The 20711-nt window shown below is 37.2% G+C and overlaps 1 protein-coding gene across 6 annotated transcripts in view; it reads left to right on the top strand.

Annotated features, from left to right (window-relative positions):
* Window positions 1–20711, top strand: part of PSME4 (proteasome activator subunit 4) — a 106116-nt gene that overhangs the window by 69608 nt on the left and 15797 nt on the right. For all 6 annotated transcript variants that reach the window (XR_004669823.3, XM_008976287.5, XM_003822707.6 and 3 more), the window contains 13 exons: window positions 749–885; window positions 2403–2456; window positions 2760–2889; window positions 3869–3950; window positions 5019–5172; window positions 5679–5748; window positions 6956–7081; window positions 7794–7946; window positions 10538–10642; window positions 11933–12024; window positions 12756–12887; window positions 13277–13485; window positions 14898–14983. Coding sequence is in view for 5 of the 6 variants with exons in the window: in XM_008976287.5 (XP_008974535.1) it covers window positions 749–885; window positions 2403–2456; window positions 2760–2889; window positions 3869–3950; window positions 5019–5172; window positions 5679–5748; window positions 6956–7081; window positions 7794–7946; window positions 10538–10642; window positions 11933–12024; window positions 12756–12887; window positions 13277–13485; window positions 14898–14983 (1530 nt within the window). In the remaining variant the exon portion in view is untranslated. The remainder of the gene's footprint in view (window positions 1–748; window positions 886–2402; window positions 2457–2759; window positions 2890–3868; window positions 3951–5018; window positions 5173–5678; window positions 5749–6955; window positions 7082–7793; window positions 7947–10537; window positions 10643–11932; window positions 12025–12755; window positions 12888–13276; window positions 13486–14897; window positions 14984–20711) is intronic.

Here is a 20711-nt window from a genome sequence, read left to right on the forward strand (position 1 = left end):
GTTCTAAATGTATTCCTTTTAAATCAAACATAGGCTTGCTATTTGCGACTGTCATTAGATTATACTTTATTTTTTAGAAGAAAAATTTTAATTGAGATGTAATTCACATATCATAAATATCATCCTTTTAATGTGGACATGTTATATGCACAGTAGAATATTCACAGGGCTGTGTAACTACTCGAATTCCAGAACATTTTCCTTTTTCTTTGTTTCTCATTCTCATTCTGTCTCATTCTGTCCCCCAAGGCTAGAGTGCAGTGGCATAATCATCCCCTGCCTCAGCCTTCCTAGTAACTAGGACTATAGGTGTGCACCACTACACCCAGCTAATTTAAGTTTTTTTTTTTGTTTTTTTTTTTTTTTGAGAGAGAGACAGGGGTCTTGCTGTGTTCCCCGGGCTGGTCTCAAACTCATGGCCTCAAGCAGTCCCCTCACCTTGACCTCCCAAAGTGCTAGGATTACAGAGATGAGCCACCATGTCTGGCCTCCACAATGTTTTCATCACCCCAAAAGAAAACAAGTACCTAATAGCAGTCGCTTCCCATTCTTCCGTACCCCAAACCCCTGGAAACCACTTTCTCTCTCAATAAATTTGCCCATTATTAGATATTTCATATAAATGGAATCGTAAAATATGTGGACTTTTGTGTCTGGCCCCTTTCACTTAGCATGACATTTTCAAGGTTCGTTCAGGTAGTATGCATCAGAACTTCATTTTTTTTCCTGCTTTTTTCTTTTTAACAAGATTCCAAAGTCATGTGTTGAAATAGCGGAATTACTTCAACAGTCAAAAAACCCCTCTATCAACCAGATATTGCTTAGCCCAGAAAAAATTAAGGAAGGAATTAAACGCCAACAAGAAAAGAATGCTGATGCCCTAAGGTAATTGATGAATGGTGTACTTCAATAGATGACATTATAGATAGTAAGTTTTGGCTTTTTTTTGAGACAGATGCTTGCTCTGTTTCCCAGGCTGGAGTACAGTGAGACGATCATGGCTCACTGCAACCTTCACCTCCTGGGTTTAAGCTATTCTCATGCGTCAGCCTCCTGAGTAGCTGAGATTACAGGCATGCACCACCACACCCAGCTAATTTTTGTATTTTTAGTAGAGACAGAGTTTTACCACATTGGCCAGGCTGGTCTCGAACTCCTGGCCTCAAGTGATCTGCCCACCTCGGCCTCCCAAAGTGCTGGGATTACAGGCATGAGCCACTGCGCCTGGCCGATAGTAAGTTTTTAACATCTCTAAAATATAGATGTATACCATAACTGCTTAATGATGTTTACACATTGACTTCTGAAAAAAATACAAAAAAGTTGAGAGGTAATTACTACACAGATTCCTATTTTTCCTTTTTAAGCTATGGAGGTATAAAACACCATCTTAAAAATAAGGCCGAGCACGGTGGCTTATGCCTGTTATCCCAGCACTTTGGGAGGCTGAGGTGGGAAGATCACTTGAGCTAAGGAGTTCAAGACCAGCCTGGGCAACATGGTGAAACCCTGTCTATACAAAAAAAACAAAAATTTAGCCTGGCATGGTGGCACGCGCCTACAGTCCCAGCTACTCGGGAGGCTAAGGTGGGAGGATCGCTTGAACCTGGGAGGCAGAGGTTACAGTGAGCAGAGATCGTGCCCCTGCAGTTCAGCCTGGGTAACAGAGCAAGACCCTGTCTCAAATAAACAAAACAAAAAGTTATTTCACTGTCCTATCTTTTTTTTTCTAGTAAATTATCTTTCTTTTTTTGTTTTTTTAAGGTAGTAATATTTCAGAAACTACATAACTGGTACACATCAGTCATTAATTCCCAAATTCAAGTTTAGCAGATGTATCATTTAATAGTTCTTATAATAGTAATAACTTATTGGTCAAATTTGGTATCAGGATTTTAATAAACTGTTTTTGGATTCTTGATACCAAAGCACTTAAATGCTTCAGTGATAACACTCAAGCAAGAGTCTTCCTAACTTGATTTTGTCTTTGCCTTATAATTAGTATATGAATATACCTCTTTGTTGTTTTCTAAAATGTCTATAAATAATAAACTCTTATAGCCTACCTAATATATTTCAGATACCTGGTGTATCGTGTGTGTGGTGTGTGTGTGTGTGTGTACCACTCCCAATTAATTGATTACTACTTACAGAGTTACTTGTGCATGTCCATTCAGGAAAAGTTGAGTTCACTCTTCCTAGCCTTTCATGAGCTTTTCCCAGCATCTCTGTTCACCTGTCTACTTTCATTCTGGCTTGCTTCTCATCAGGCCGTTTACAGTCAGGTGGTGGGAAGTAAGTGGGGAAGGAGGGTGAATTTGGCTAGAATTTGAATTTCTATTATATTTTTGATGTTCATTTTAGTATTTATAGTAAAATAATACCTCACCTTTTTTTTAAAGGAACTATGAAAATTTGGTAGACACCTTGCTAGATGGTGTGGAGCAAAGAAACCTGTAAGTGCAAAAGATTTTTGTAATTCTCACAGCATTTTTCTTAAATACTATAGGAGTTTTCTACATGGAAGGCTATGAATGACTATGTCACAAAAAGTTATATTCCGGTTTGTGTATTTGGAAGCAGATTAAGAGGAAAAGAGATGGAGGGAAAGTTTGGGATTAATGATAGGAGCAGTGTTCTTCAGTAGACCTATTTTAATTCTTGAGAAATTTAAAATTATAAGGTGTTTCACATACAGTTTTTTTTTTTTCCAAGTGGTTTTATGTGTGATATGCTTTGTCATTTTTCCTCCTTTTAAGGCCCTGGAAATTTGAACATATAGGCATTGGGCTTCTGTCTCTACTACTGAGAGATGACCGAGTGTTGCCTCTTCGTGCCATACGGTTTTTTGTTGAGAATCTCAACCATGATGCAATTGTAGTTCGAAAGGTACATACCTTGTTTTAGCTACAGTGTTGGGTTTGAGAATATGTACGTGACCTGAAGTCTTTAAATTCTTCACAAGCAATACACACTTGGTTAATAAATATCTTGAAGTGTATTGATTTGAAATCTCCCCCTGTTGATTCAGAGATGATAATGATTCATCTAACAAATGAACATGTTTAGGCACTCTGTTTAAAAGACTGGGGATATAGCAGGAAATAAGTTTATAGGCTAATGGGAAAGATTTAACAATTAGAAAATTAGGTGTGCAGTGTGTTTCAGGAGGGGCAAGAAACTCGAGGGTACAGCTTTTTACTCTCCAAGTGTTAGAGGTGAGGTGGGGGTTGGGGAGATGGCCTAAGCTGAAGCATTGGAGAAAGACCTTTAAAAATACCCTGAGGCTGGGCAGGGCTTAGTGGCTCATGCCTGTAATCCCAGCACTTTGGGAGGCTGAGGCAGGTGGATCACCTGAGGTCGGGAGTTCGAGACCAGCCTGACCAACATGGAGAAACCCTGTCTCTACTAAAAGTACAAAATTAGCTGGGCATGGTGGCACACGCCTGTAATCCCACCTACTTGGGAGGCTGAGGCAGTAGAATCGCTTGAACCCGGGAGGGGGAGGTTGCAGTGAGCTGAGATTGTGCCATTGCACTACAGCCTGGGCAACAAGAGTGAAAACTCTGTCAAAAAAAAACAAAAACCCTGAGGCTAAGATTTGAAGAATGAGCAGGTATTGGTTTAACAAAGAAAGGGTCAAAGTTTTCTAGGCAGAGAGACTAGCATGTGTCAAGACTGTAGAGTAAGAACTGCCTATGATTCATTCTAAGTCAGATTTAGCACTCACGTGGATGTACTGCCAGATGTCAATAGGTGAGATGTTTTTTTAAAGAAACAGAATCCTATTTCTGCTTTGAGTAAAGCAGACAACCAGTTAAGTGATTTAAACTTTTTTTTATGAATGTGTACCTTTTTCCTTTTCTAGATGGCTATCTCAGCTGTTGCTGGTATCCTCAAACAGCTAAAAAGAACCCACAAAAAGCTGACCATTAACCCCTGTGAAATCAGTGAGTACTACCAGAAGTAATTAATAGTGCTTTCCAATAAAACTCAGAAAATTTTCTTGACATGTATAAATTCTAGTTCTTGACCTCAAATATTGTTCTATGGATATTAACACAAAATATAAATAATATTATGAAGGAAACAGTTGACTTAGTAAAAGCTAGTGATAACTATTTACAAAAATAGATTGACTCTTTCTGCCTTCATATTTATCTCACCTACTAAGCAATTATACTAATTATTTTATCAACTGTATTTCAAAGACTTAAGTTGCTGTTATTAATTTGTTAAATGTTTCTCTTTGGGTGGTGGGATTAGGGACAAGGTGAATTTTCTTCCTCATACCTTATTGTATTACCAGAATTTTTCAGAAGAAAAAACCATTTTTTTCTGGTCTCCAATCCAGGATTAAAACATTGCATTTAAATTGTATGGTATCTTTAGTTTCCTTTAATGCAATGTTTAATCCTGGATTGGATTATAGTCCAGAAGAAAATGTTTTAATTTTTTTCATATAAAGTACATTCAGTGGGACCACTGTCAAAATTTGAGTAAAGTCTGTTGATGAAATAATTTTACTGTATTAATGAAAGCTTTTTTGAGAATTGTATTTTGATTATTTGAGATGATGTCTACAGTTTATACTCATAGTTTAGATAAGTATGTGTGGAGAGAGAGAGAATATCAAAGTATGCATGGTAAAATGTCAAAATTTGGGTGTCTCAGTAAAAGATGTGGGAATTTTTTGAGCTCTGTAAGTCTGAAATTATTATTTCAAATCTAAATAGTTTAAACAAAATTAATCCTTTTAATTTTTGGTAAAAGGAATGAAGTGTGTTTCATACTTGATCTCTCCCCCAAAATAACTGATTCAACACAATTTAGTAGATAATCCCATCTACTCTGTTTTGAAATGTGCCTCCAATTGCTCATATATATGTTATCTTAATGTTATTTTAATAGTGTTGTTTTGTGAAGACAAAGTTACGCTGGTACTGTTGATTGAAATTTGGTAATAATTGTTGGGCGAATATTTTTAAATTCATCAAACGTGATTGTCTTTTCCTTAGGTGGATGCCCTAAACCCACCCAAATTATTGCTGGTGATAGGCCTGATAATCATTGGTTGCATTATGACAGCAAAACTATACCAAGAACTAAAAAAGAATGGGAGTCAAGTTGCTTTGTGGAAAAAACTCACTGGGGATACTACACCTGGCCAAAGTAAGTAACTTACTGCGCACCTTATCATTAAATGCCTTTGATATAACTGTTTTATCATATTTTGGTTTCTGGGGAGGTTGAGAGGCACTTGAAGGTTCTTTTATCTTTCCCCTTCCCTAGTCCTCTCTTTCTTTTGCTCCTGCCAATGCTATGCCTCATTCCTGCCTCTTTCCTTGTGCAAAAACCCTTAGCCTTTCTGAATCCCATGGTTATATGGCTAAGGAGGTTATTAATAGCTGCTCTAAATTATATTCCTACCTATTAATAATACATATGCCTAAACCAGCCCAGAGAAATACATATTTTTCTCTCCTTATTTACTCCATTTGTCATTAGGACACAGTGATCTGATAGATTTTTAAGGCCTAGACTGTTACTGCTGTACTCATCTCCCCAAACTTAGCATCTAGTTAGAGTTCATTAAAAGTGCCTTCTAATGCTTTCTATCCATGAAGCTCTAATATTTTTTTCTATGCGTATGATAAATATGAACTCTTACTATATAGGAATATGGTTGTTTATGCTGGTGTGGAAGAGCAGCCTAAGCTTGGCAGAAGCAGGGAGGATATGACAGAGGTAAGCATTCCATTTCACCATGGTTCAAATGCATCTTGTTTTGGGCCACTGATTTATCTCAACCTCACTTCAGTTCTTCTTCTTCTTTTTTTTCTTAATACAATTTGTGTTTTTCAGTATAGCACTGCATAAATATTGGTGACTACGTAATCCATTCTCCTCAACCCTTTTATACTAGTGCCAGTTGACATAGATGTTGATGTATCTAAGACTGAGTTACTACCCCATTCAGCCCTCCGTTGGCTACTGCTTTATGTAATTTGCTGCTCATTTCTTGTATCAGTTCTGATACAAGCGTTTTGAAGGAAAAGTTAATGACTGATTTTTAGTTTTCTATTGCATATAAATTATGGGTACTCCGTAAATGCATGTTGGTAGATTTCAGTTAAAACTCCTTAAACTTCATTTAATTTACTTCACTTTGAAAGTTGACTTGGCTGGGAGCCATGGCACATGCTTGTAATCCCAACACTTTGGAAGTCTGAGGCAGGTAGATCACTTGAGCCCAGGAGTTTGAGACCATCCTGAGCAACATGGCAAAACCTTGTCTCTACAAAAAATACAAAAATCAGCTGGGCGTAGTGGTGCACACCTGTAGTCCCAGCTACTTGGGAGGCTAAGGTGGGAAAATTACCCGACCCGAGGAAGGCAAGACTGCAATGAGCCATGATCGCACCACTGCACTCCAGCCTGGATGACAGAGTGAGACCCTGTCCCAAAAAAAGAAAAGAAAAAAAAGAAAGTCGAGAAAGGGTTTTTAAGTTTATGTACTTATTCCTTGAGTTAATGGTATTGTAACTTTTTCTGATTCTGAACAGTTTGCCTTTTAACTTCTGGTGTTAGGTAAATATGGAAGTGATTTGTTGGGGCTTGACTTATAGTTTTGGGGATTTTAACAAATTGCACACCAGGTGTTACAGTGGCTTTCAGTCTTCATTTCCCAAGCAGAACATTTGTTGATTTTTAATTCACAGTGTGAGAAATAGGATTCAAACTTGAGAATCTGAAGGAAAACTTCCTGTTTTAGCATTTTTAGAGGGAGGTACTTGGTTTTAGAAATCACTGTAGTCTATGAGAACTAAGAATTCATGGAAACAAAAATACAGCCTGCTTTTGACTATCAAAATCTTGTAATTTTAACTTTTTCAGAATCATGTATTTAAGTGGATTTTAAACGCTGAATATCGTTCTTTTTTTAACTTTATAGGCAGAACAGATTATATTTGATCATTTTTCTGATCCTAAATTTGTTGAACAGTTAATTACTTTTCTATCATTAGAAGACAGAAAAGGAAAAGATAAGTTTAATCCACGACGTTTTTGTCTCTTTAAGGTAACTATATTGTTTACATATCCTCTTTGTAATGCTTAGTAACTATTCAGTTCGTAGGTTCATAACTTATAAATATTTGATCAAAGCTAGCCATCTGCCTTGATCTAAAATGGCACTGGAATTTACACTGAACATGTACAGACTTTTGTTGTCGTTATTCCCTAAACAAGACATTACAACCAGTATTGACATAGCATTAATATATAATACAATTAGTAAACATTGTATTAGGTCCTAAAAGTACTCTTAAGATGATTTAAAATATACAGGAGGATGTATATAGGTTATGTGCAAATACAATACCATTTTATGTAATGGACTTGAACATTTTGGTATTTTGGGGTGGGGATCTTGAAACCATTTCCCCACATACACCTAGGGATGACTGTATTTATCTTTAATGTTTGTTGTAATTGGCATTAGAAGGAAAAAAATACCCAAAACTGTATGCGTTTTTTATGTTTAGTTGCTTTTTTTGAGGTGTGATACTTAGAGAGATTATTAATGTTTGTTTCATTGGTTACATTTTAATGTGATATTTAAAATGACAGTATTCTTACTATTTTAACTTACCGCAATTGTTAAAGCAGTTCTAAAGGGGAGTGTGCTTGGAGTTTTTAAGCACCTTAGTAATGTACAGAATAATTACAAGCATAATTATAATTGAGATGATAGTCATTTGAGTACTGAAGAACAGTCTTTGTTTTTATAGGGTATATTCAGGAATTTTGATGATGCCTTCCTGCCAGTTCTGAAGCCCCATTTAGAACGTTTGGTTGCAGATTCACATGAAAGCACCCAGCGATGTGTTGCAGAAATTATAGCTGGTTTAATCAGAGGTTCTAAGCACTGGACATTTGAAAAGGTGATGTATTAATATTTGTACAGAACATTTCCTGTTAAAGCTATGTTACCCATTTTGGTGGCAATTCCCAACACATTAGATACTGATAATTAAAATATGAAATGTTCAGTGATATGAAATATGCCGATATGTAGACATTGCTTTTGATTACAGATTACAGCCTAATGGTCTCTAGGAACATTTACTATCTTTAAATTTTTGAAGTTTTTATCCACATTGGGGGAAAAAATTAAAAAAAAAATAAAAAAGAATTCCAGTTTCTTGAAAAAGAGGAAGATCCTGGAACACTGGTCCTACATTATTGCGCTGTGTCACTCTGCTGATGGTGCACGTGTGCTTCTCCCCTCATTAAGCCATTCCAGCTTCTCATTAAGTCCTTTCTCTTAGCCTCCTTATCATTTATATTACTTGCCCAGTCTTTTAGACAGTTGGAGTTTGACTCTCCCTTTTAGAGTATCCCTCTTTTTAATTGTAAGATATAGTTTTCACACACCTGCCTTTAAGGTTAGTTCATTAGCAAAATACACCAGACTAAAAATAACCTGGTCAAATGTCAGGACCACCTGAGCATAAGGTAGACCAGTATTTTGTCGAAGAGATGACACAAATAGGGTTTTTTGGTCACCTTTTAGGAGGACTGCAAACACTTTTGCTTACAAGAAACAATTTTATTTTAAAATGTCACATGTATTCTTGTCATCCGTTACATTACTAAAGCCACTCTTGAGTTACCTCTTTTGCAAAACATAATTCCTATCCCTATATGTTCTTTGAGATAAAGCTTTTTTTGATAAAATCAAAACAGTGCTGTCACTGGAAATTTTGTCTCAAACCCTTCCTGCTGATTGAAGAATTCCTTCCTTCCTTCCTTCCATCTGTCCTTCCGTCTGTCCATCTGTCCGTCCATCTTCCTTGTCTGTCTGTCTTCTCTTTTTTTTTTTTTTTTGGACAGTCTTACTCTATTGCCCAGGCTGGAGTACAGTAGTGTGATCATTGCTCACTGCAACCTCTGCTCCCTGGGTTCAAGCAATGCCTCAGCCACCTTCAGTAGCTGGGATTACAGGCATGCGCCACCTTGTCAGGCTAATTTTTGTATTTTTAATAGAGGCAGGGTTTCTCCATGTGGCCAGGCTGGTCTCGAACTCCTGGCTCTTGAACTCCACCTACCTTGGCCTCCCAAAGTGCTGGGATTACAGGTGTGAGCTACTGTGCCTGGCCTTCATTCATTCTTTTAAAAAAAAAATTCAAAATTTTTTTAGGAACTTAAAAAATTAATAATAGTAACTGTTCATGTTTATGGGGTACATGTGATATTTTGATACATGTACACAATGTGTAATGATGAAATCAAGGTATGTCCTTTTTAACTAAAATACAGTCCATGGACCTGCAGCAGGGGTAGCACTTGGGAGCTTTTTAGGAAAGTAAGATCTCAGGCCCACTTGACATGAATCAATCTGCATTTTATCAAGACCTCAAGGTGATTTGTATGCTCATTAACCTATGAGAAAATCTATGTGTGTAAATGCAGTCTCTGTACAACGTACATGTTTTTATGGGCTATTTATCCAAGACCTGGAATTTGAAGATTATATCTCAGGCTGATTACTAAATTAAATTAAAATGTCATTGCCTCTTACTTTAAGGTTTAATCAAATGATCTTGATAAACATGGAAAACTCGATTGAGGTTTTGTTTCAGCCTAGCGTACTATTATACAAGATTTTTAAGAACACTTATCAGTCATATGAGAGATTTGTTTTGTTTTGTTTTTTTAGACGGAGTCTCGCTCCGTTGCTTAGGCTGGAATGCAGTGGGATGATCTCGGCTCACTGCAACCTCTGCCTCCCAGGTTCAAGCAATTCTCCTGCCTCAGCCTCCCGAGTAGTTGGGATTACAGGCATGTGCCACTACGCTCAGCTAATTTTTATTTTTTTTGTAGAGACATGGTTTCGCCATGTGACCAGGTTGGTCTTGAACTCCTGATTTCAAGTGATCCTCCTGCCTTGGCCTCCCAAAGTTCTCGGATTACAGGCAGGAGCCACTGCACCCAGCCAAGAGATATTTTTTAAAGAGCCATGCAAAGTATTTACTCTTTTCTGAATATTTTTTGGGAAAAAATTTCACCTATACCTGGATATGTATGGTGATAATGTACTTTTCTGGATTATTTGGGTGCTCTAAAAAATAATTAGGGCCAGGCATGCTAGCTCATGCCTGTAATTCCAGCACTTTGGGAGGCCAAGGTGAGAGGATTGCTTGAGGCTAGGAGTTCAAGACCAGCCTGGGCAACATAGCAAGATCCTGTTTTTACAAAACATAAAAAAAATTTCAGGGCATAGTGGCACACACCTATAGTCCATGCTCCTTGGAAGGCTGAAGCGAGTGGATCACTTGAGCTCAAGCCTAAGGCTACATCGAGGTATGATCATTCCACTGCACTCCAGCCTGGGCAATAGCATGAGACCATGTCTCAAAAATAATTTAAATGATATACCTGTATGTGTGTACATTTCCAGGTAAAGAAAGATATTTGAAGAAAAATGTTCTGAGTGTCATTAACTCTTACCCATATATTTTGTTTTGTGTAGGTGGAGAAGCTTTGGGAGCTTCTGTGCCCTCTGCTTAGAACAGCACTGTCCAATATTACCGTAGAAACTTATAATGACTGGGGAGCTTGTATAGCAACATCCTGTGTAAGTTACCCTACATCTTTCTTTGTCTAACTGATCTATTCAAACTGTTTGATACTGTCTCTCAAAGTGTGTGAAATCTCATAACACTTCTTAAATCTTTTTGGGTTTTGTTTTTTAATTGTTTTTATTTTTTATTTCCATGGGATTAGAGACTATTATTCTAAGTGAGGTAACTCACTTCTTGAATCTTGAAAGTTTGTTCATACTTTTGTCATCTTATGTAATTGGAGATGGCTCTATTCAGCCTTTCAAATAAGTCTTGAGAAGTAACTCTTAAGTGATTATTATATCTTCTCTGCTGTGGTAATGCATTTTAAAATTAAGTGACAGTCATGTATTTGGAAATGTCACTTACATATAGTAAAAGCCACATAATACAAAGTTATAGGTATTATTTTTTATACCAGGTATGTCCATAGCTCGTGTACTTTGATTGAAGAGAATCCATTTAGCTAACAACAGTTTTCTCACTGTTAACTTGAACTGCGATAGTCACATTTGAGTTTGAGTCACCTATCAGTTTTAGTTTGATTTTCTTCTCCTATACAGTCAGCCCTCCATATCCATGAGTTCCACATCTGTGGTTTCAGCCAACCTGAGGAGATGGAGAATATTTCAGAAGGGGGTGGGGGGATGGTTGTGTCTATAGTGAACCTGTTCAGATTTTTTTTTCTTGTCATTATTCCCTAAACAATACAGTATAACAACTATTTACATAGCATTTACATTGTATTAGGTATTACAAATACTCTAGAGAAGATTTAAAGTGTACAGGAGGATGTGCATAGGTTATATGTAAATACTACACCATTTTCATAAGAGACTTGAACATCTGTGGATTTTGGTATCCTAAGGGAGTTCTGGAACCAATCCGCCACAGATACCAAGGGGCGACTATACTTATATATGTTTTTAGTATTTCTAAAATAATTGAATATGGCTGGGTGCACTAGCTCTCAACTTTAATCGCAGAACTTTGGGAGGCCGAGGCAGGAAGATAGCTTGGGGCCAGGAGTTGGAGACCAGCCTGGGCAACGTAGGGAGACTCTGTCTCTACAAAAAATAAAAAATTAGCCAGGCATAGTGGCGCATGCCTGTGGTCCCAGCTACTTGAGAGGCCGAGGCGGGTGGATTACTTGAGCCTGGGAGGTAATCATACCACTTCACTCCAGCCTGGGCAACAGAGTTAGACCTAGCCTCAAAAATAAAATTAAATTAAATAACTGAGTATGATTTATTTACAGAATTGTAGGTCCTCTGTTGAACTGTTACATCATGTTTTAAACACAGGAAAGCAGAGATCCCCGGAAACTTCACTGGCTTTTTGAACTGCTGTTGGAATCACCATTGAGTGGTGAAGGAGGATCCTTTGTAGATGCATGGTAAATTTTTTTAAAAAACCTATGAGGTTAACACGAAAGGTTTTGTGTTAACTTATGTATAAATGGAAATGAATGGTCTATACTTGTAAAGTCTAGATGAAGTAATTACTTTCTTCTGGAAGGTGATGTGATCTGGTTGCATATAACATGTGATACTTAATAAGAGTTATTTATTAGTTGGACAAGTAAGTGAGATGTAGGCAACCTGAGCAATTTAAACACAAATTAGAGTCAGCATTCTTTGCTGTCAAATATTTTATCAGAATTGTCTTTTGTACTTTTGTGTCTTCATCACATCTTATTTTTCACTTTTTCCTGTTAAAAAGATACAAAGAAAGAGTAATCATTTCAAGGAAAAACTGCCTTGGTTGGGGCATATGGTGCCATAGAAAGTTAGACAATAGTAATATGGATAATTTCATTAAAAAGAAGCAGCACTTAATTAATGAGAAAACTTGAATTGTGATGTTTAAATATTAGTCGGTGAGTATTCTTAAGTCAGTATTTCTTTCAGTTTTCTAGTAGTGTGGATGAAATGCAAATACAGAGAAAATGATATAGGAAAAATAAAATCTTCATAAAGAGGCTATTTTGAGTTGTGGATATTGTAGTATTTATTAGGTGAAAAAACGAAAAAGCTTTAAGTGAAATACAGATATTGTCTGTCCATACTGTCAATATGTAAAGGCAGAAAGGGCCTCCAATATAACACTACGATGCTTTAATTTTAGTCGACTTTATGTACTACAAGGTGGCCTTGCCCAGCAAGAATGGAGAGTGCCTGAACTATTGCACAGACTACTGAAGTACTTGGAACCCAAACTCACCCAGGTTTACAAAAATGTCAGAGAAAGAATAGGAAGGTAGGTACTGTTTTCTCTGTGGTATACCTCTCGAGTTCTTTGTTTTTTTTTTTTAAATTATAATAGGTAGTAATACATGCTGGTTATGTTGTCAGTGGGTTTCATGGTGTCTTTCTCAAATTGTTTGCTATTGAGTCGTGGGAAACAAGATGAAACACTCTGAATGTAAACTAGGACAGCAGTGTGCTCAGAAGCCAGAGATGAGCAGTCACAACACCTAAGTGTTAATACCCCTTAATTATAAGGCTTCTTTTACACACAGGCATAATCTAAGACCCACTCCGGTCATTGTCTTGGGACAGTTTACTTTGATTGGGTCATAACTTTTGAACGTCATTTTTATTTATAATGTGGCACCTCTTCCTATTGTTAAGTATTTTATTTTGCAGTGTGCTGACCTACATATTCATGATAGATGTATCTTTGCCAAATACCACACCAACCATATCGCCTCATGTCCCTGAGTTTACTGCTCGAATTCTGGAGAAATTGAAACCTCTCATGGATGTGGATGAAGAAATTCAGAACCATGTTATGGAAGAAAATGGAATTGGTGAAGAAGATGAGCGAACTCAGGGCATTAAACTCTTGAAAACCAGTGAGTGGATAAAATTAGTAGAAACTCAATTGAAAACATCTATTTGATTATCCTGTAGAGTTTTTTGCACCACTTTTTTTATTGTGGTAAAATAGACATAATGAAAAATTTACTATTTTAACCATTTTTAAGTGTACAGTTCAGTGGCATTAAGTACATTCACACCCTTGTGCAACCATCATCACCATTTATCTCTAGAATCCTCTTCATCATACGAAACTGAAACTCTGTACCCTTTAACAACAGCTCCTCATTTTCCCTCCCCTCATCCTTTATAACCACTGTCTACTTTCCATCTCTGAATTTGCCCATTCTAGGTAGGTCACATAAGTTGAATCATAAGTCTTTTTTGTGTCTGGCTTATTTCATGTTACATAGTATTTTCAAGTTGAATGAATGAATTTCTGAATCATGTTGTGTCATTAATCTGTTACCCATTCATCTGTTTGCTGGATATTTGGGTTTCCACCTTTGGCTATTGTGACTAATGCTGCTCTGAACATTGATGTTTGTATAAGTACCTGTTTGAGTTCCTGCTTTCAGTTCTTTAGGGTATGTACCTAGAAGTGGAATTGTTAGACCATGTAGTATTTCTGTGCTTAAGTTTTTGAAGAGCTGCCAGACTCTTCTCTGCAGCAGCTGCACCATTTTACATTCCAGTCAGCAAATGCACAAGGGTTCCGTGTTCTCACCACTTGTTTTCTGTTTGTTTGCTTGCTTTTTTAAAGTATAGCCATCTTAGTGGGTATGAAGAGGTATCTTGTGATTTTGGTTTGCATTTCCCTAATGATTACTGATATTTCAAGAATCTTTATTAGCCATTCGTATTTCTTGTTTGGAGAAATATCTACTCATGTCATTCATTACCCAGCCCTCTGCTGCCTTTCACTCTGTCGTCCAGGCTGCTCACTGCAGCCTCAATCTCCGGGGCTCAAGAGATCCTCCCACCTCAGCTTCCTGAGTAGCTGGGACTACAGGTGTGCAACACCACACCCAGCTAATTTTTAAATATTTTCTAGAGACAGGGGTCTCCATATGTTGCCCAGACTGGTCTTGAACTCCTGAGCTCAAGGGATCCTCCCGCCTTGGCCTCCAAAAGTGCTAGAATTACAGGCATGAGCCACTTTACCCAGCCCATTTCTGAATTAGATTGTTTTGTTGTTTTTGAGTTTTAGTTCTTTATTTATTCTAATATCAATCCCTTATCAGATACACAATTTAGAAATATTTTGTCCTATTCTGTGGGTTGTTCTTAATAAGTGTCTAATTTATGAAGTAACATAGACGATATCTTTCATAGCACCGAAGAGCTGTCAGAGTGGCTGTATGACAATAACATTACAATATTGTTCTACTTTGTGGTCTGTAAATGAATGGCAAAGACTTACTCTGCATCTTTGTTTTCAAAATAGTATTGAAATGGCTGATGGCAAGTGCAGGAAGATCCTTTTCTACAGCAGTTACAGAACAACTTCAGCTTCTACCTTTGTTTTTCAAGGTAAGGTTTTGCTGAAATTAAGAATGCATCTCCTTTTGACCTTCATAAGGAATTTGTGTTCATCATCTGATGGTTGAAGTTCTTCAGACAGTGTGAATTTTGATTGGATCTCTGAAAAGTAGAATGGTCACAGGAAAATCATTAGGTGATAGTGGTTTAATATTTGTTGAAATCGTGTTTTAGTATTAGGTGATAGCAGTATTTTGACAGGTACATGAAAATTTAACGGAATATTGTTTTACCTGGTAGCTAATTTCTGAGTAATAGCAGATTAGAGGAATTATTGACAGTTAAAAGCTACAAAGAAATTTTTTAATCTAGCCATTTCTGACTTCTTTACTAATATAATCTACAAACGAAAATGTTCAGTATATTGTGTTTATTTTACAATGTTAAAGGACCCTATAACTGTTTCTAACAAATATCTGCAGGAAATCATTTGCCTCTGGTATCATATAATGACATTTTGTTAATGAAAGGCATGGCTTGAGGTGGTTTTATCTAATCATCTACTCAGGGGATGCAGCTAGTGGAACTAAGGTCACAGGTTGACTCATTAGTTTCCAAAATCATAGTTTGCAATAATGATATGGTTGGCTGTGGTTAGGAAAACAGTGTTAATTGTGCATTTGAAAGGCTTGGCATAAACATCACCACTTTTTGACATTATTCATCAGTACAGTTATTATTATCTAAGGAGGAGAGCCCTTATTATTGTTAACAAATGGCATGCTAAACTTTTGATTTGCTATAGTATATTTTGTCGTTAGGAAATTTCACAGTTAACTGTACCAGTAACTTTCAAAGATTGTACTACTAAAATACTTTTAAGAATGCTATGCAAAGGATGATACCCATGAATGTCCCTGGGATCTTTTGGGGTATAAAAGTAGACAGTAGCTGCTAGTATATAGGTCCTTCTAACCTATAGGTCTTTGGTGTATGTAGGCTTTGTCTGCCTAGTACTTAAATGTTTTTCCTCTGTCACATACCAAGCGGATATAGAACATTCATAAATTCATAATGTGCAATGATTGTTAGGATAGCTGGGGTTCCATCCCTTTTCTTTCATTCAGAACAAATACAGGCAAGTATGTAAGAGGTTGGTAGAAGGATGATTTGAATCCACTTGAAGTTTATGAAAAAACTTATATCATTAGAAACCTGTACAATAGAGGCCTGGTGTGGTGGTTCACACCTGTAATCCCAGCACTTTGGGAGGCCGAGGCGGGTGGATCACAAGGTCAAGAGATCGAGACCATCCTGGCCAACATGGTGAAACCCCATCTCTACTAAAAATACAAAAATTAGCTGGGCATGGTGGCGCACGCCTGTAGTCCCAGCTACTCGGGAGGCTGAGGCAGGAGAATCGCTTGAACCCGGGAGGTGGAGGTTATAGTGAGCTGAGATCGTGCCACTGCATTCCAGCCTGGCAACAGAGCAAGACTCCATCTCGAAAAAAAAGAAAAGACAAGAAAGCTGTACGATATAAGTTACCATTGACAAGCCTAACATCTCACCTGGATATACTAATATTGACGATATACTAATACTAGACCATCATGCTGAATGGGGCCAGAGGTACAAAGGCATCGTGTCATAGTTATTTTGCACATAAATCAGATGTGTAGAGTGTGAGGATAAAGAGAGGCGTTTAAAAGAAACCTGTTTACTAAACCATGAGAGGAGCACAGGAGTTGAAGAGGGGGTCAGAAATTCCCTTTCCAACATATTTCAGATGCTTATAAGACTTACAAGTGAAGATGCTTTTATAAGTGAAGATAATGGATAAACATTCAGAGTTCAGTGGAATAGTGCAGCAGAGTTCAGTGGAATAGTGGTACAAACTTAAATGTCATCAACAGAGATGATACTTAAAACCATGATATTGAATGAGATCATCAAGGGAATGGGTGTAGATGGAAAAAAAAAAAGAAGTATAAGAATTGAGCCAACATTCACAGGTTAGGGTGATGAGAACACAACAAATAGAGATGATTCAGTTAGCATATGCCTCGTAACTTACTTTATATGAACTAAATTAGAACCATTTAAGAGGACTAGATTATTTTCAACTGTCCAAAGTTTAAAACCCACATTACCTTTCTTTATTGTGGATGGTCAACAACATTCATATCAGAGGAGAGACCAGCGAATGGCAGCTTATCACATGGACCCCGCACCCCCCCACCGCTTTTTTCTGAGACAGTCTCACTGCAGTGGTGCAGTCATGGCTCACTGCAGCGTCAATCTCCTGGGCACAAGCAGTCCTCCTGCCTCAGCCCCCTGAGTAGCTGGGACTACGGGCATGCATCACCATGCCTGGCTAATTTTCTCAAAAATTTTTGTAGAGATGGGGTCTCATGTTGTCTAGATTGGTCTCCAATGGTCCTCCCACCGTAGCCTTCCAAAGTGCTAGGATTACATGTGTGAGCTACTATTTTTGGTCTCCCATTCCTAATTTAATAAAAAATAGTTAATAAAAAAAACTTTGAAGTTTGTGGAAAATTTCAGTAACAGTGTAAGTTTAATTTCTCTCCTTTTTAAAAGAAATAAATGCCTTTTGAGAGAAAACTGAGAAAGTTGGAAGGAAATATTCATAAACTACCATTACCATTAACCTTTCTTATATGTATCTTTTTTTCTTAAAATTATTGTGAGTTTATAAAAGCAGCACATATTCATAAAAGTATAAGATAGACTGACAAGACTAATTGTGTATGATAACAGCCACTGTTCATAGTTTTATTTATATTCATCTTATTTATATTTTTTTTTTTTTTATTTCCTCAAATGTTATTTTCCTACACAGTTGTTTGTCAGTAGAGTCAGGCCAGTAGCTCTGCAGCTTCCCTTTTATGAACCCAATCAATATATTGTATGTACCTTTCCACGTCAGTAAGTAGATACTTGTTATTCCTTATGTGGCTTTTAGAATTTAATATCCTGTGCTCTCTAGTAGTAGATGTTTGGTTTTATGACAGTTGTTCACCAGATAGACAACAAGAGGCAGTGAGTGGAGTCATTAACAGCGTGAAGTTTTGAGCCAGGCTGCCTGGATCAAATTCATCTCCATGGCCCATGAACTAATTAGGTAATCATGGGCATCTAATTCAACCCCTCTGAACTTTATCCCTCTCATCAGTAAAATGGGGGTAATGATACCACCCATCTCCTAAGGATGTTAGGAGGATTATACGAGTTAATACGTGTCCCTCATTGTCCAAATTGAGGAGTGGGTGGCTGAGTCTGATAACAAGGAATTATGTGCATTTTCCATTTCCTGAGTTGCCATTAGCAAATAGCAAGAGTTTAAATTAAAAGATATTGCATCCTAAATTGAGAGAATAAGGGGTACTTTCATATGTGAAGTGCTTAAAGCAGCATCAGGCACATGGTAAACACTGTAGACATGTTCCTCTTCATTAATGATACAGTGAACATCTTATACATATCTTTTGCACTTTGCACATATTTTTTATAGAATAAATCACCAGAAGTGAAAATGCTGGATCTACTTCAGCTAACACATTGTTGTAAGAAACATATGGTACATTGGCTGTTCTGTTAAAAATCTTATTTATCCTATCCCATAAAAAGCAGTTTTATATCCATAAAAAATCCTGAAATATATATGTATTAAAATTATATTTATATATATCTATATATAAACTTGCCTATTCTGGTCTAAGAGTCTTCATATTCTTAAGATTAAAGGAAGAGGTTTTCCAACCAAGAATAGCTTACAAAGTCCTGGCTTTCGGGTAAATAGAGTCCTAGTTTAAAATCCTGCCTTTAGGTTGGGCACAGTGGCTCACGCCTAATCCCAGCACTTTGGGTGACCGAGGCGGGCAGATCACTTGAGATCGGGAGTTTGAGAGCAGCCTGAACCACATGGTGAAACCCCATCTCTACTAAAAATACAAAAATTAGCCAGGTGTGGTGGCAGATACTGTAGTCCCAGCTACCCAGGGGTCTGAGACAGGAGAATCACTTGAACCCTGGAGGCGGAGGCTGCAGTAAGCCAGATCTCGCCACTGTGCTCCAGCTGGGAGACAGTTCAAAAAAAAAAAAAAATTCTGCCTGTGACAGGTGCTTTCTTTGTGACCTTGCACAAGCTTCTGAGCTTGTCTCCTATATAAAGAGTGTGAGTTTAATATCAGTGTCCCTCACAGAACTGTTAGAAGGATGAAATGACATACCTGTAAAGCAGAAGGCACAGTGGTAAAGTACATACTTATTATTTTACTAATCTTTAACTGTATTTTAATTTGGAACAATTAAGGGCTCAAATGGTGGTGGTCAGAGAGGTATTTTACCCTAAGTTTCAAACTTCAGAAAATGCTCATCAAAATCCACCACTATAGTTTCGCATATGTAAAACTTAGAGAAGAATGTACAGATATTGTGGTACATTGGATACAGTCATCTTGCATTGATGGTATTTCTTTAGAAAAACTATTTTTTTCAATAATCAGGAGAAAAATATCTTATAAGGTGATTCCTTTGCTAACTAAATGAACAGCATTTTCTACTGGTTAACATAGTTTAGTATATAATCTATCTGGTGAAATTTATCTATTGGATTTTAGAATTTTACTGTTTTTAGTAGAACATTTTCACCCATGCTGTACTTGAGAATATTGTGTCTTAATTTCATTAGAAAGACACATTTTTTTCGTAATGGTAGGAAGAGAGACGGCTGATTCAACAGATGAAGTGAGTCATCTTAAATTCTGGTGGTAATAGACCTTGCCAGTAAATGAATATCTTCTTTTTTATACCACAGTTAACTACCCAAACTCTAAATCACCTCATATTTACTGTGAGTGTGAATAAAATGACCAGGAAAACAACTCCACGTGTAATGCCTAGAGATTTGAACTGTTGAGTATTTACCATTTGTACTCTGACTTTGTTGGTGTATGTCCTTTTATGCCTTTGACTATGAATGTGTCTCTGCTTTACCCTACGAAAGTGTTTGTGAAATTGTTTTATGAATAACAGTTACTTAATTCTGCAAGGTGATTTTGGTTTTTAACTCAGTATATCATGTCCATCTTTTCATATCATTACACAAAATCGCCTCTTTTTATGACTAAATTGTACCATCGTTTAAAAATTTAACCAGTTTTCTGTTGTTGGAACCTCTGGCTCTTCTTAAGTATCTTGCACATGTGAGCATATTTGTAGGATACTGCCTAGGTGTGAAATTGCTGGGCAAAAGAGATGTATCTGCATTTTTTTTTAAGAGATGATATCTTGCTATGTTGTCCAGGATGGCCTCAAACTCCTGGGCTCAAGCGATCCTCCCACCTCAGTCTCTTGTGTAGCTGGAAGTACCTTCGTGTGCCAGCACCACCACTCCAGCTAATTTTATTTTTTGTAGAGATGGGGTCTCACTTGTAGTGGCCCAGGCTGCTCTCAAACTCCTGGCTTCAAGTGCTCCTCGTACCTTGGCCTCCAAAGTGCTAGGATCATGGGCATAAGCCACTCTGCCCAGCCCAAGTTTACCACTTTTAAGCTTTTGCACACCTCTTTGTCTCTAAAGAAATACCCTTATACTGCTCATTTTTTATTTTCCAACTTAAGTTACTTTGCTATGGATGTCCTGCCATTTTGGAGATGTGGTTAAATTACTTCCACCATATTCTTCCTCCACACCAAGGCAGGGTTTTGAATCTCCTTGTCAAGTTTATACTTCTGTAATTTTTTTAACCTTTTAAAA

Source organism: Pan paniscus, chromosome 12, assembly GCF_029289425.2.
Source record: "Pan paniscus chromosome 12, NHGRI_mPanPan1-v2.0_pri, whole genome shotgun sequence".
Classification (NCBI taxonomy): domain Eukaryota; kingdom Metazoa; phylum Chordata; class Mammalia; order Primates; family Hominidae; genus Pan; species Pan paniscus.